At 73.9% G+C, this 14,284-nt stretch overlaps 2 protein-coding genes across 5 annotated transcripts; one reads left to right on the forward strand and one right to left on the reverse strand.

The window, feature by feature from the left end:
- Positions 1 to 421: 421 nt before the first annotated feature.
- ASIC3 (acid sensing ion channel subunit 3) lies at positions 422 to 10,578 on the forward strand. 2 transcript variants are annotated; one of them, XM_042802112.1, is made up of 11 exons: positions 422 to 1,241; positions 5,819 to 5,969; positions 6,049 to 6,176; positions 6,950 to 7,100; positions 7,200 to 7,256; positions 7,624 to 7,777; positions 8,647 to 8,738; positions 8,828 to 8,907; positions 8,986 to 9,057; positions 9,306 to 9,358; positions 10,077 to 10,578. In XM_042802112.1, the coding sequence occupies exons 1-11, from the start codon at positions 687 to 689 to the stop codon at positions 10,153 to 10,155; spliced, it is 1,572 nt and encodes a 523-aa protein (XP_042658046.1). In that variant the 5' UTR covers positions 422 to 686; the 3' UTR covers positions 10,156 to 10,578. The 2 variants fall into 2 exon arrangements, with proteins under 2 accessions (XP_042658046.1, XP_042658047.1); XM_042802113.1 differs by lacking the exon at positions 9,306 to 9,358.
- Positions 10,579 to 10,661: 83 nt separating this feature from the next.
- Positions 10,662 to 13,369, reverse strand: CDK5 (cyclin dependent kinase 5). Of its 3 annotated transcripts, none has more exons than XM_042801899.1 (12): positions 13,268 to 13,369; positions 13,108 to 13,196; positions 12,951 to 13,018; positions 12,807 to 12,867; positions 12,642 to 12,698; positions 12,431 to 12,482; positions 12,179 to 12,253; positions 11,978 to 12,074; positions 11,826 to 11,895; positions 11,627 to 11,687; positions 11,479 to 11,559; positions 10,662 to 11,301 (listed from the first exon to the last, which is right to left on the reverse strand). In XM_042801899.1, exons 1-12 carry the CDS (start codon positions 13,302 to 13,304, stop codon positions 10,916 to 10,918), a joined length of 1,134 nt encoding a protein of 377 aa, XP_042657833.1. In that variant the 5' UTR covers positions 13,305 to 13,369; the 3' UTR covers positions 10,662 to 10,915. The 3 variants fall into 3 exon arrangements, with proteins under 3 accessions (XP_042657833.1, XP_042657834.1, XP_042657835.1); XM_042801901.1 differs by having other exon boundaries at positions 11,095 to 11,301; positions 12,431 to 12,526; XM_042801900.1 differs by lacking the exon at positions 13,268 to 13,369 and having other exon boundaries at positions 12,951 to 13,037.
- Between the last annotated feature and the right edge of the window lie 915 nt (positions 13,370 to 14,284).

Here is a 14,284-nt window from a genome sequence, read left to right on the forward strand (position 1 = left end):
CACTGCTGCCTTCCAGACCGCCCACCCCGGGGGTCTCTGCCCCCCGCCCCCTAACCCCCCCGGCAACGCCGCTGCTCCGGGAGGGGCTCCGGGCCGGACCTGGCTCTGCAGCGGGTGGGGGGTCCCAGCGCGGCCCGGTGAGGGGGGGGGGGGTGTCCTGCAGCGCCCACGGCCGAACCCTCCCACGCCGGGCTCAGCAGGGTCTCCGTGCCCGGGGGGAGGAGCGGGGCCGCAGCGGGGCAGCCCCCCCAGCCCTGCCCGGCCCCTCGGCTCCGCGCCCACCCCCCTCCCCGCCCCTGTTCTTCGGGGGGGGGGGGGGGGGCGGCGGGTGGAGCCGCCGCGGGAGGGGCGGGGGCGGGGGGCGGCCGCAGGAGCGGCAGCGGCTGCGCCGCGGAGCCGGGAGCGGAGCCGGGACCGGGAGCAGGGACCGGGACCGGGACCGGGACCGAGACCGGGACCGGGGGGGGGGGGGGCCGCGCTGGCCGGCGGCTCCGCGGTACCGACAGCGCGGGGGGGAGGCGGGGGGGGGGGGAGCGGCCGGTCCTGCCCCGCCCTGCCCCGCCCTGCCCCGCCCCGCCCCGCCCCGCCCGCAGCACCCTGAGCACGGCGCGGCCATGGGCCGGGGGCGGCCGGGGGTCCCGGGGGGCTGAGGGCGGCGGGGAGCGGGGGGGCCCGGCGGCGGCAGGATGAGGGCGGGCTCGGAGGGCAGCGGGGAGGGCGAGGGGCTCTCCAGCCTGCGGGCCTTCGCCCACAGCTCCTCGCTGCACGGCATCAGCCACGTCTTCGCCTACGGGGCCGTGTCGCTGCGCCGCGTGCTGTGGGGAGCCTTCTTCCTGGGCTCGCTGGGGCTGCTGCTGCTGGTCTGCGCCGAGCGCGTCGCCTACTTCCTCACCTACCCCCACGTCACCAAGCTGGACGAGGTGGCCGCCCACAACCTCACCTTCCCGGCCATCACCATCTGCAACCTCAACGAGTTCCGCTTCTCCAAGATCACCCGCAACGACATGTACCACGTCGGCGAGCTGCTGGCGCTGCTCAACGACCGCTACGAGATCAGCAACCCGCAGCTGGCCGAGCCCCACGTCCTGGCCGCCCTGCGCGACAAGGCCAACTTCAAGAACTTCAAGGCCAAGCCCTTCAGCATGGCCGAGTTCTACAACCGCACCGGCCACGACCTGGCCGACATGCTGCTGCAGTGCTCCTTCCGCGGCGCCAACTGCACCGCCCGCAACTTCACCGTGGTGAGTGCCGGCCCCGGGGCGCGGGGACCGGCTCGAGGAGTGGGGGGGCCCCACCGGGGACCGGGTGGCCCGCGTGCCCCCGGGGACCGTGAAGGGACGCGGGTGCCCTGCCGGGGTCACGCTGGGGCTGCTGCGGCACCGACGGGTGAGCCCCTGCTCCCGACCCGCCGGCGCGCCCCACACGCCAGCCCCTGCCCGCCTCCCCGGGCGCTGCGGCAGGCCGGCTGCCAGCCAGGGGTGCCCCCCACCCCACGCTCACCGCAGGGGTGCCAGGCGGCTGGGAACGGAGCCCAGGCTGGAGCCGCGCTGTGCCGGAGCCCCTGCATGCAGCCGCACGGGCACGGGGTGCTGGTGGGCACGGGGTGCCCACAGGTACAGCCCACAGCCCCGCTCCCCCCCGTGCCGGCCCCAGATGCCGCCCGGGCACCGGCGGCAGCAGCCGCTTCCCCCGGGCCGTGTTCACACGCAGCTCCCACACCCACGGCTTCACCACGCAGCCTGCCCCGGCGCGGGCGAGGGTTCCCCGTGCCAGAGCCATCCCCCCCGCCTCTAGCCCATGGGTGCCTGGCCCCGGTGCTGCCCCCAACACCCCCCGCCGCTCCCGGGGCTGCGCCCGCTCTGCTCCTGGCCCCAGGGAATCGCCGGTGCCCGTGTGCTCCCACCACACCCGCCGTGCCCCGGTGGGATGCCGGCGGGGCTGCACAGCACCGAGCTGTGTCCCCCGGGCTGCCATGTGCGTGGTGCAGGCAGGTGCCAGAGCGTGGCACCCTGAGGGGGGGGAGCAGGGCTGCCGCAGTCCTGGGTGGGCACAGGGGACCCCTGACCCAGCGCTTGGCTCCCCCCAGAAAAACCTCAGCAGCGGGCAGCCTGCACTGTGTCCTGCGAAACCCACCCGGCGCTGTGCCTGCCCGGGAGGGATGGGCAGGGACGGTGGCACGGTCAGGAGGATGGGCAGGGACGGTGGCACGGTCAGGAGGACAGCAGGGATGATGGCACGGGCAGGAGGACGGGCAGGGATGGTGGCACGGGCAGGAGGATGGGCACGTCCTTCGTGCTGCGGCAGCGCCGGGGAAGCAGCGTGTGGTGGGAGCTGGGCAGCCTGTGCCTGCTGTGCACGGCTCTGCTCAGTCGCTGTCACCGTGGGCTCGGCTGTGCTATCACAACAGCAATTACCATCAGCTTAAGACTCTTAGTGCGCAAAATTAATTTTCCTTGGGAGCTCGGGGGAAAAGCATCCCTTTTGGCAGCTCCACGCCCTTGGCCGGAGCAGCTCCGCCGGAGCCCCTGCGGCAGGGCCAGGCGGCTGCGTCCAGCAGCAAGGGCTGGGTCGTGCAGTGGGAGGGTCGGGAGTCCCCAGGGTGGGATTTAGGGGGGGTCATGCGTGGGGCTGCGCTGCTCCCGCCGTCCCCCGGGCTCGTGGATGCCGCCGGGAGCGTCAGGCTCTGCCCACGTGCGCCGCACGGTCGGCCCCGCTGCCGCCTCAGCCCCAACAAGCAGCGAGAAACTTCTGCCTGAGCGGCCGCGGGGGCCCCCGGCACATGCAGCCCCCCCTCCACGGGGCCACCCTGCCCCGGCTCAGCCTCCCTCTGCGCCCACTGCAACTTTGCCGGCTAAAAATACAGAATTAATGCCGGGGCTTAGGTGCAGATTATGATCCTCTGTCCTCGGCGCTGAGCCGGCGGCTCCCAGCACCGCGTCCCATCTGGCGGCTGCGGGGCTGCCGGGGCTCCCAGCCCATGCCGGGGCCGGGGAGGCCGCCCGTGCGCGGTGCCCCATCCCAGCCCCGTCCCCGGGGTCCCCGGGCCTGTGGTCGGTGTCCAAAGCAAGGGCCATCCAGGCTGGGTCTGTGCCCCCCAGGGCCGGGAGGACCGGGGCAAGCTGGGGGTGCACGGATGGGAGGTGCTCGGGGCCAGCGCGGCCCTGGGGTGCGGGGACAGGGGGGTCCTGGGTGCGGGGACAGGAGGTCCCCAGGGTGCGGGGACAGGGGGGTCCTGGGTGCAGGGACAGGGGGGTCCTGGGTGCGGAGACAGGGGGGTCCTGGGTGTGGGGACAGGGGGGTCCTGGGTGCGGGGACAAGGAGGGTCCTGGGTGCGGGCACAGGGGGTTCCTGGGTGCGGGGACAGGGGGGTCCTGGGTGCAGGGCTGGTGGTCCCCAGGGTGCAGGGCCCGGGGTCCCTGGGGTGCAGGGCTGGGGGGACCTGATAGTGGGTCACCCCGAGTGTGGGGACCGCCAGGAGGGCTGGCAGTGCCGGGGCTGCATCCCAGTCCCTGTGCCTGTCCCAGTCCCCCCCAGCTGCTGGGCCCCAGCACATCCCTGTGCCGGGCAGCCGTTGCCATGGCAGCCGCCCCCCCCTTCCTCCTTGGGCAGCACATTGCCATGGCAACGGCTCCCCTCTTTGGGAGCAGCCCGTTGCCACAGCAGCAGGCCCCCCCGCCCCCGCAGTGGGGCAGGACACTACACCCGGGGGGGACACACCCCATAGCTGGGGGAGCCCTGACCCTGTGGGGCAGTTATGGATGGCCCCCCTGGGCCAGCCACCCCCCAGGCCATGGGTCAGTGATGGGGCTGGGGGACCATGGCTGCAGCCCCCCCACACCCCTCACCCTGCACCCCAGGGCAGCCGCTCCGTGGGGTGGGGGCCTGCGTGGGGAAGGGGCTCTGTGCTGAGGGCGGGGGGGGGGGGGGGGTAGGCCAAAGGGAGTGGGAGTCAGGGGGCTGGGGGGGCTGCTCTGGGGCTGGGGAGGCTTTGGCTGCGGGGTGGGAAGTGCCGCATACCTGGGCTGCAGGGTTGTGGGGGGCTCGGGGGGGGCGGGTTGTTCAGCTCAGGGTTATGCTGGGGGCTGTGGGAAGGGTCTCTGCCCCTGGTCGTTGGCCCCTGGGGGCTCTGGGGGCACTGGTGGTGGGTGCTGGGGTCCCTACCTGTGGGTGCTGGTCACTGGGGGCTCTGGGGGCACTGGGATCCCTACGTGTGGGTGCTGGGGCCTCTGGGGGCCTTGGCACTGGGTGCTGGGGTCCCTACCTGTGGGTGCTGGTCCTTGGGGGGTCTGGGGGCACTGGGGGCCTCTGGCACAGGTCAGGCTCCCCAGTCCTAGCAGGGATGACGGCCTCTGCCAAGCCCCGGTCCCCGTCACCATCCTGGCTCGCGCCCTCCCCACTGCTGGGTCCCCACGCAGCCCCACATGTCCCCAGGCGGCCCCACGTCCCCCCGGAGCCGTGCTGAATCCCGATCCCCCCGCAGAGCCGGGGACGGGCTCGGGGGGCGCGGGGGGCGGCCGGGCTCACAGCCTTCGCCCGGTGCCGCGCACTGCAGGGGCTGGGGCGCATCTTCGCGCCCGGGGAGCCTGTTTTGGGGCCGGAGCCTTCCTGGCCTCGGTGGGGACCTTCCCGCTGCGTGTGGGGGAGCGGGTCCGGCGTTACGCCGCACACCCCCGCGTCACCGTGCTGGACGAGGCGGAGACCCGCGTCCTCGCCTTCCCCGCCGTCACCCTCTGCAGCGACAACCGCGTCCGGCGGTCCCAGCTCACCCCCGGCGACCTGTTCTGGCTGGGCAGGGAGCTGCTGGCGCTGGGGAGGGAGGATTTCCCCCGCTACCTGCGGGCGCTGGGGCGGCCCCCCGACCTCGCCGGCTTCTTCCCCAGCAAGAGCAACGACCTGGGCGCCTTCTACCCGCGCGCCGGGCACCCCATCCACGAGATACTGCTGCGCTGCCAGGACTGCGGCCCTGAGAACTTCACCGCCGTGAGTGCCACGGTCACGGCCACAGCCACGGCCACGGATGACTCTCTGCCCCGAGCAGGACCCACAGCAGCCCCAGCCCCAGCCGGCTCTGCCCTGGGCAGAGCTTGGGCAGGACCCCCAGGGCTGAGCAGGCTTTGGGGGTGCACAGGCTGTGGGGCGACGGTGGGGGTGCACGCTGTGGGATGATGAGCTGTGCGTACTGTGTGGGGCCGTGGGGTGTGCAGGATGTGGGGCAATGGTGGGGTGGGGGGCATGGTGCCTGCCCGCCCCGCTGCCCCCCAGCCCCGGGCACGCGGGGAAGCTCCCACCGTGCTGCCCCGGGGCGGCTCCTCTCGCCCACCCTGCACCCACGGGGCCGTGGGGAAGCGTGGTGGAAATGGGGAGTCACGGCAGGGCATGTGGGGCAAGGTGGGGCTGCAGCTGCAGCACAGGCATGGGGGGCCAGGGGTGACGGGGTTCAGGGCGTGGGTGGGGGGGTCCCACAGCACCGATGGGACCCGGCAGAGCCAGGGACACCACGGTGGGGCAGGGGCAGCAGCCGCTGCCCCCCAGCCCCGTGCATAGCCCCACGCTGGTCCCAGAGGGGAAGGGATGGGTGCACCAGCCCCTTTCCTGTGCACAGAGTGATGGGGGGGTGCTGGGATCCTGCAGCGGGTCCTGGGGGGCGCTGGGATCCCACCCTGGGGCGGTGCCGGCACCCCCCGGTGCTGCCCCCCAGCCCTGCTCGCTGAGTGCAGGGCAGGCGGGGGCCCAGCTCCCGGCCCCCAGCACCCCGAATGCTGCCATCCCATGGGTGACCCCCGCCGCGGGCGCTGAGGGTCCTGCCCCGTCCCCGCAGATCTTCACCCGCCTGGGCAAGTGCTACACCTTCAACTCGGGGGGGCCGGGCCGGGAGGTGCTGACCACGCTGCAGGGCGGCGCGGGGAACGGCCTGGAGCTGATGCTCAACGTCCAGCAAGAGGAATACCTGCCCGTCTGGGGGGACACAGGTGGGGGCCTCCCCCGACCCCAGCTCCGCAGCCCCGCTCGCCATCACCTCGCGCCCCCGACGCCCTCCCTGCCTTGCAGACGAGACCTCGTACGAGGCGGGGGTGAAGGTGCAGATCCACAGCCAGGAAGAGCCCCCCTTCATCGACCAGCTGGGCTTCGGCGTGGCGCCCGGCTTCCAGACCTTCGTGTCCTGCCAGCAGCAGCGGGTATCCGGCCGCTCTGCCCGGGCGGCGGGGGCTGCGGGGGCACCGCCACCCCCCCGGGGCTCGGGCAGCCCCGGCACAGCCATACCCTAACCCTAACCCACCCCCCGGGACACCCCGTGTCGAGCCGTGCCGCGCGGCAGGTACCGCACCTCCGCGGCACGGTGTGGGGCAGCCCCACGCCGGGACATCTGGGTCCCACCGCAGGCACCGGTTCCCAGCAGCAAACCGCGCCCCCCCCCCCCCAGCCTCCTGCCGAACAGACCGGCGGCAGGGGCGGCATCCAGCTCCCGCAGCCAGACACCTAAATTTAGGTGTCGCGAGTGGGTGTCTCCATGTGTGCTGGCGCTCGTGGCGTGGGCGGCCGGGAGCGCGGCGGTGGCGGCGGCACCGTGACCCTGGGTGCCCGTGGGCACCTTGCCGAGCCCCGCCGCTCCCTCGCCAAGCGCGGTCCCCGCACCGGCCAGGGCACAGTAGCTGCCCCTCTGGGTGCTACCCGCCGTGGGGGGGCTCTGTGCTGACCCCCCCGTCGCGTCCGGCTCCCAAGCGGGTACCACGTGCGGGCCCTCGCCCGTCGCCTTTCCCGCTGCGGGTGACACCGGCCCCGACGCCCGTCCCCGTGCCCAGCGAGGAGGGGCAGGGGTGTCAGTGGGGGTCTGCGGGGCGGTTTGACCCCCCCCCTCCCCAGCACCGGTCGCATGGGACGAGCGGGACGGGGTCACGGCGGTGGGGGACACGCCGGGGACGCCGTGTTTTCCTTAGCCCGCGGCCGGCAGCTGGTGTACCTGCCCCCGCCCTGGGGGGACTGCAAGGCCACCCCCATCGAGTCCGACTTCTTCACCAACTACAGCATCACCGCCTGCCGCCTGGACTGCGAGACCCGCTACCTGGCCGAGAACTGCAACTGCCGCATGGTGCACATGCCGGGTGAGCCGGGGACGGGGCCGGGGCCGGGGGGGGCGGCTGCCGTGGGGCCGGGGCGGTGGGGAGACCCTCCTGCCCCTGCGACCGCCGCCTCCCCCGCAGGCAACGCCAACGTCTGCACCCCGGAGCAGTACAAGGAGTGTGCCGACCCCGCGCTGGGTACGTACCGGCGGCCCCCTGCCCGCTGGCATCCCCAGCACAGCCCCCCTCTCGCCCCTGGGACCCCCCCATCGCCAGGCTCCATCGCTGCCAACGTGGCACCGGTGTCCCCGTGCCCTGGCTGCGGGGGGGGGGATTGGGGTGGGGGTGTCACTGCTGTCCCTGCCCGCTCAGACCCCAAACACGCAGAGCCACGCTCCCCCCCTCAGGTGCGATTGTGCCGCGCCCATCCCGTGCCACCGGCACCCGCCAACTCCCAGGATTTGGCCGGGGCTTGGGCTCGTTCCCAGCACGGGTTGGGGGGGGTCACGGGCACACGGCCCCAGTGTTCCCTGTCCCACCCACGTGTGTGTGTCCCCCCAACAAGACTTCCTGGTGAAGAAGGACAGCGAGTACTGCGCCTGCCGCACGCCCTGCGCCATGGTGCGCTACGGCAAAGAGCTCTCCATGGTGAAGATCCCCAGCAAGGCCTCCGCCAGGTACCTGGCCAAGAAGTTCAACAAGACGGAGCAGTACATCGCGTGAGTGCCGCCGCGCCGCCCCACGGCCCCACCAGCGCTCGGCACGGCGTGACAGTGTGATACGGCACGGCACGGCCGCGTGGCAGCCCCCGGCACGCGTGAACTGGCACGGCGTGGCGCGGCGTGGCATGGCATGGCCTCCCCTGTGCAAATCTGACCCAGCATAAGGGAAAACCACGTGGCACGGCACGGCACGGCACGGCATGGTGTGGGATGGCACGGCACGGCATGGGATGACATGGCACAGTTTGGCACAGTACGGCATGGCAGAGCGTGGCACAGTGCGGCGTGGCATCGCACAGCTTGGCACGGTACAGCATGGCATGGCATGGGATGGCACGGCATGGCACAATACGGCACCGCATGGCACAGTATGGCATGGCATGGCACAGCACAGTATGGCATGGCATGAGATGGCACTGCCCGGCACAGTACGACACGGCATGGCACAGTACGGTGTGGCACAGCCTGGCACACTATGGCACGGCGTGGCACGGTACGGTGTGGCACCGCTTGGCACACTACGGCACGGCGTGGCACGGTATGGTGTGGCACAGTCCGGCACAGTACAACACGGCATGGCACAGTACGGTGTGGCACAGCCTGGCACAGTACGGCACGGCGTGGCACGGCACGGCACGGCACAGCCTGGCACACTACGGCACGGCGTGGCACGGCACAGCACGGCACAGCCCATCCTTGTGCCACCCCAGCACAGGGCAGACCCCTCCGCCCTGTCCCCCCGGCACACCCCGGCATGGCATGGCCCCCCTGAGCCCCCCCCCACGGCGGGGGATGCCGCCTGACAGCTCGTCCGTCTGTCCGTCCGTCCGTCTGTCCGTCCCGGACCTGTCTGTCCCCCGCCTCAGGGACAACGTGCTGGTCCTGGACATCTTCTTTGAGGCCCTGAACTACGAGATGATCGAGCAGAAGAAGGCGTACGAGGTGGCGGGGCTGCTGGGTGAGTTCCCCGGGGGGGGGTCCCGGGGGGGCTGAGGATGGGGGGGGGGGGGGGGGTGCAGCCCCCTCTAACGCCGCCCTCCTGCCCAGGTGACATCGGGGGGCAGATGGGGCTCTTCATCGGCGCCAGCCTTCTCACCATCCTGGAGATCTTCGATTACCTGTACGAGGTGAGCCCCCCCCCGGCCCCCCCCTGCCCCACAGCCGGGGGGTGTGCGGGGCTGGCGTCTCAGACCCGTCTCCCCCAGGTGTTCCGGGACAAACTCCTCAGCTTCTACAAGGAGAAGAAGAGGACCCCCAGGAGCGACAGCAGCACCCTGGTAACCTCCCCCCGCCCCCCCTCCAGCCCCCCCCAGCACCCCCCAACCCCTCCGGGCCGCGACCCGGCCGCCCCGTCCCCCCTCCCCTGGCACAGCCGGCAAGGGGGGGGCCTCGCACCTCATCCCACCCATCTGCTGCTCGGCCTCATCCCCCCGGGACCGGCACCATCTCCCGCTGGGACCCCGCGCGCTCATCCGCTCCTCTCTGTCCGTCTGTCCGTCCGTCCTGCGCCCCCGCCGCCCGCCAGGAGCATCCAGCGGTCCCGGGCAGCCCCGCTGTCCCGCTCCCTCCGGGGGCCAGGTAGAGATCCCGGCCCTACACCCGGGGGGGCAGCACCCAGAGACCCCCCCGACGCTGGCGGTGCCGGCACTGGGGGGGGCTGCGGGGCTGCCTCCCCCCAGGGGGGTGATGGGGGTCCCCAGCCGGGGTGCAACGAGGGGCGAGGAGGTGACCCCCCCCAGTCAAGGACCCCCCCTTTCCCCGCAGGCGGGCCCCGGGGGTCCGTGTCCCCCCCCCCTCCTCCATCCCAGGCTTTTCTTGGCATCATCCCTGGGGCCGGTGTGTGGGGGCTGCCCCCCCCCCCCCCGCCGGCTCCGCTCCCATCCTCATGCATCGCTCCCCAGCACTGCGTCCCCTGAGCCCCCCCCCCCTGCCCCGGGCCCCCCCCACTCGCTGGCCAGGGGCCACCCCAACTCACCTCCCCCCCCCCCAGGTCGCTGTGGGGCAGGAGGGAGCCCCAGTCCTGGGTGGGGTGGGGAGGCTCGCTGCTCCGGGTTTTGGGGTTGGGGGGGCACAGCCTTGCTCCACAGTGACTGCGCACTGGCCCCCCCCCCCCCCGGAGCTGGGGGGGCAGGGGGGTTCCTGATGCAGAGCTGGGGCAGCCCGAGGGGCACAGGCAAGGGACAGAGCCCCCCCAGCACGGCCAGGCGCAGGGGGACAGGGACAGCGGGGCGTGGGGAGCAGCCACCCAGAGCCCCCCCACCCGGCTGCCTCCAACGCGCCCCCCCCCGGCCCTCAGAGCGCCCGTCCCCCCCTGCGCTGCCACACGGACAGTCTCAGCTTCGCCCCGAACGTGCTACCTCGTCACCCGGCTCTAGGCGCCTTCGAGGAATTCGCCTGCTGAGGGGGCCCAGCCCCGCACCCCCCGGCTGGGCCGGGGGGGGGACACACACACACACACAGAGGCTGTGGGGCGGGGGGGGGGGTGGGGGTGCCACTGGCAGCAGACCCAGGCACCCCCCCCCAACTCTGCCCCGCCGGGAGCGGGGGACCCCACGGGCTGGCACCGGGCCCCGAGGTGCCCTGCTTTGGGCTACCCGCCCCCCCCACCGCCCCGCCGAGGGGGTGGGGGGGTGGTGGCGGGGGCTGGGGGTGGCGGGGCCCCCCCCGGCCCTGTTCCCGCGTACCTGCATGCGCTGCTTGCGCCCGCGCCCCTCCCCGCTGCGCTGTACATGCGACGCCCGCTCGCTGTGGACACCCCCCCGTCCCACCCCCCAACCCCATTAAAGACCTGCCCCAGGCCCTGGCTCCTGTGCTGATGGTGGGGGGGGGGGCACACAGGGCCGGGGGGGTCCCCAGTGCCCCAGGAAGGAGAAGGCAGGCGCTGGGGGAAGGGAAGCTCTTTATGGGTGTAACAAACACGCACATTCACCTACATACAGCAGCACGGTAGAAAAAAAAAAGGGGTACCCCCCCCCCCCCGGGGGAGCTGGCGCCCCCTCCCCTGCTGGGGAAGGGGCTGGGGGCGGGGGGAGCAAGGAGAGGGGGAGTGGGGGGGTCCCCACGCCTGGTCCCGGAGGGTCCTGCCCCTTCACCAGCACCTTGGCCCCGTGTCCCCGGGGAGGGCTCCGTGCGCTCTCAGCCACCCCCGGCTCCACGGCGGGGCTGGGGGTGGGGGGGGGAGTTGGGGGGGGGGGGGGGGCTGCACCAGCGCCCCCCAGCCAGGGCAGGACCGGGGTAGCGTTGGGTTAAAAACCTAATAAATACCGAGGGCGGGGGCTGCGGTTCCGGGGTGCCGGCACCTTGCTCCTCCTCACCTCGTGCCCCCCCGGCTGCCGTGGGGGGCTGTCCCTTCCCCACAGCTGCCGGGAGCGTGTCCAGGAGCCGGGGTGCTGCCCCCCAGCTCAGCGTGGGGCCGGGCCAGCGCCGGGGGGGCCCTAGGGGGGGCAGAAGTCCGTGAAGTAGGGGTGCTGGAGAGCCTCCTCCGCCGATATCCGCTGCACCGGGTTGCACTTCAGCAGGTTCTGGCGGGGGCAGGGGGTGCGGCTGAAGGGGGGAGCGGGCCGTGGGACCCCCAACCCCACAGAGCACCCCCCCCGCCAGGTGTAGGGCTGCGAGGGGAGAGGGTGCACCCCACTCCCCCCCCCCCCCCGGGAGAAGCCAAACCCCCTCTCCCCGGCGGGGACGGGCAGCGCGCTCACCTGCAGCAGGTCCCGGCCGGTCGCGTTCAGCTTGGGCACCACGTTGACCAGGGAGGTGGTGGCGGGGTACATGGGGTACGGCTGGGGACGGAGAGGTGAGCCCCAGCCCCCCGCCCCGGCCCCCCCCCCACACCCCCTCAAACCTCACCTTGTAGTCCGGCAGCTTGGCCATGGCCGGCCACTGCTCCTCCGTGGGGGTTCCCAGCAGCGTGGGGGACGGGTCAAGGGCCAGCGTGGGGGGCACCCGTCACCCAGCGCCCCCCTCCCCGACATCCCCCCCCGCCCACAGCCCCCTCCCGCGCCCCTGCCCCAGACAAGGGGGTGCCCCCCACCCCCCAGAAGGATATCGGAAAATCCTTTTCAGCTGGTCGTCCACGTCGTTCCCCGGGAAGAGGGGCCGCCCCGCGTTGGCCAGCTCTAGGAAAGGGAGAGGGGATGAGCCCCACAGCCCCCCCTCCACCCCCCCCCCGTGCCCCCCACCCCCCCCCGCCGCCACCACCTGCGAAGATGCAGCCGGCCGACCACATGTCGATGGAGGTGGAGTAGAGCTTGGCACCGAAGAGCACGTCGGGGGGCCGGTACCACAGCGTGACGACCTGTGCAGCGGGACGGGTGGGGGGAGACGCTCAGCCAGGCTGGGGGGGGGGGGACAGGAACGGCCGAGCCCCCCCAGGGGAAAAGCGCGGGGCTGCCGGCTCACCTCCGCCGAGTAGCAGCGCACCGGGATGCCGAAGGCGCGGGCCAGCCCGAAATCGGCCAGTTTGAGCTCCCCGTTCTGTGGGGAAAGCGCCGCGTCAGCGGGACGGCGCCGGGGACACCCCGTCCCACCGCCACTCCCCACCCCCCCACCCCCCCCGCCGCGTCCAGGAGCGCAAGGGACAGACGGAGCGGTGGGCTGGGGACAGACAGACAGCCGGCTGCCGGTGTCCCCCCCCCCCGCCCCGGCCCTCACCCGGTTGATGAGCAGGTTCTGGGGTTTGAGGTCTCGGTGCAGGACGTTGCGGCTGTGGCAGAAGGCGAGGCCCTTCAGCAGCTGGTACATGAAGGACTGCGGGGGGAAAGCAGCGCGGGGGGGGGGACACACACACACACACACCCACGCGTCAGCCCCAGGGGCGGTGGGTCCGGAGGGGGCTCCCGCAGCCCCCCCTCGCCAAGCACACCTTGACGATCTCTGGGTCCAAGTCCCCGTTGCAGCTATCGAAGTACTTCTTCAGGTCCTGGGGAGGAGCCGGGGGGGGGGGGGGAGAGGCGCTAACCCCGGTGCCCCCCCCCGCAGGGTGGGGGGGGGGTGTGGGGGGGGTGTGTGTGTCCCCCCTTTTGCTCACCTGGTCACAGAACTCGAAGACCAGGGTCAGCTTCTTGTCGCTGTGCAGGACATCGTGCAGCCTGACAGGGGAAGGGGACCCTGAGACTCCGGACCCCCCCGCGGCCCCCCACCCCCCTTCCCGGCCCCCCCCCCCCCCCCTTGCCTGACGATGTTCTTGTGCTTCAGCTCCTTGAGCAGGCAGATCTCCCGCAGCGCCGAGCTGGGCACGCCCTGCCGAGAGAGGGGCGCGCTGGGGGGGCCCGGGGGGGGGCTCAGACCCGGCACCGGGGCCCGGGTGTCCCCCCCCCGCGCCCCCTCACCTCGTCGTCATCGTCCAGCCGCACGCGCTTCAGCGCCACGATCTCGTGCGTCTCCCGGTTCTTGGCCTTGAACACGGTCCCGTAGGTGCCTGCGGGGTCGCCGCGGGGTCAGCCCGGGGTCACCGAGGGGTCCCCGCCGCCCCCCCCCCCCGCCCCGCACCTTCCCCGATTTTCTCCAGTTTCTCGTATTTCTGCATCGCTCCGCGCTCCGCTCCAGCCCCGCCGCCGCCGCCGCCGCCGCCACACCTCCCGGCAGCCCCCGCGCCGGACACGCCCCTCCCGCCACACCTCCCGGCAGCCCCCGCGCCGGACACGCCCCTCCCGCCACACCTCCCGGCAGCCCCCGCGCCGGACACGCCCTTCCCGCCACACCACCCTGCACCCTCCGCGATAGCCACGCCCCCCCGCCACTCTTCCCAGCAGCCCCCGCGCCGGACACGCCCCCCCGTTCCCACACCTCTCAGTGCCGGACACGCCCCTCCCGGCAGCCTCCGCGGCGACCACGCCTCCTCCTCTCACACCTCTCAGTGCCGGACACGCCCCTCCCGCCACACCTCCCGGCAGCCTCCGCGCTAGCCACGCCCCCGCCACGCCTCCCGGCATCCCCCTCGGCGACCACACCCACGCCCCCACCCTTCCCGGTGCCGGCCCCGCCCCCCCCGCCCTCCCGCCATGGTTCCGGGTTCGAGCCCCGCGTCCGCCCGCCCCGCCCCGGCGCACCGGGACAGACACCGGGACACCGGGACTCCCCCGGGGCTCGGCGGGGGCCCCCGAGGGGCCAAGGCCTGTCGGTGCCGGTGCCGGTGCGGTCCCGCCCGGCGCCGCCTCGCCCCGCTCCGCCCCGGCGCGCTCCCGCTGCGGCTCCTCCCCGCGGGGCCGCGCAGCCCCGCCCGGCGCGGCGGGACCCTCCGGTAAGCGGCGGGAGCGGGACCCGGCGCCCGGTGCCGCCTCTGCTCCGCCGGCGCCGTTCCCCCCGCCCCCGCCCCGCGGCCCCCGAGTGGGGCTGCACCGGCCCCGCGGCCACCCGGAGGGGGGGTCCCGGCCGCGGGTGGGGGGCAGCCCCGTGCGGGGGGGCCGCGGGGCTGCCAGCATCCCCCGCGGGACGCAGCCCCGGGGTCCCTCCCCACGGGATCCCCCCGCCAAGCCGCGCCCCGCTCCCGTGGCTCAGCCCCCCGAG

This window comes from Tyto alba, unplaced genomic scaffold (genome assembly GCF_018691265.1).
Source record: "Tyto alba isolate M040663 unplaced genomic scaffold, T.alba_DEE_v4.0 Super-Scaffold_38, whole genome shotgun sequence".
Lineage (NCBI taxonomy): Eukaryota > Metazoa > Chordata > Aves > Strigiformes > Tytonidae > Tyto > Tyto alba.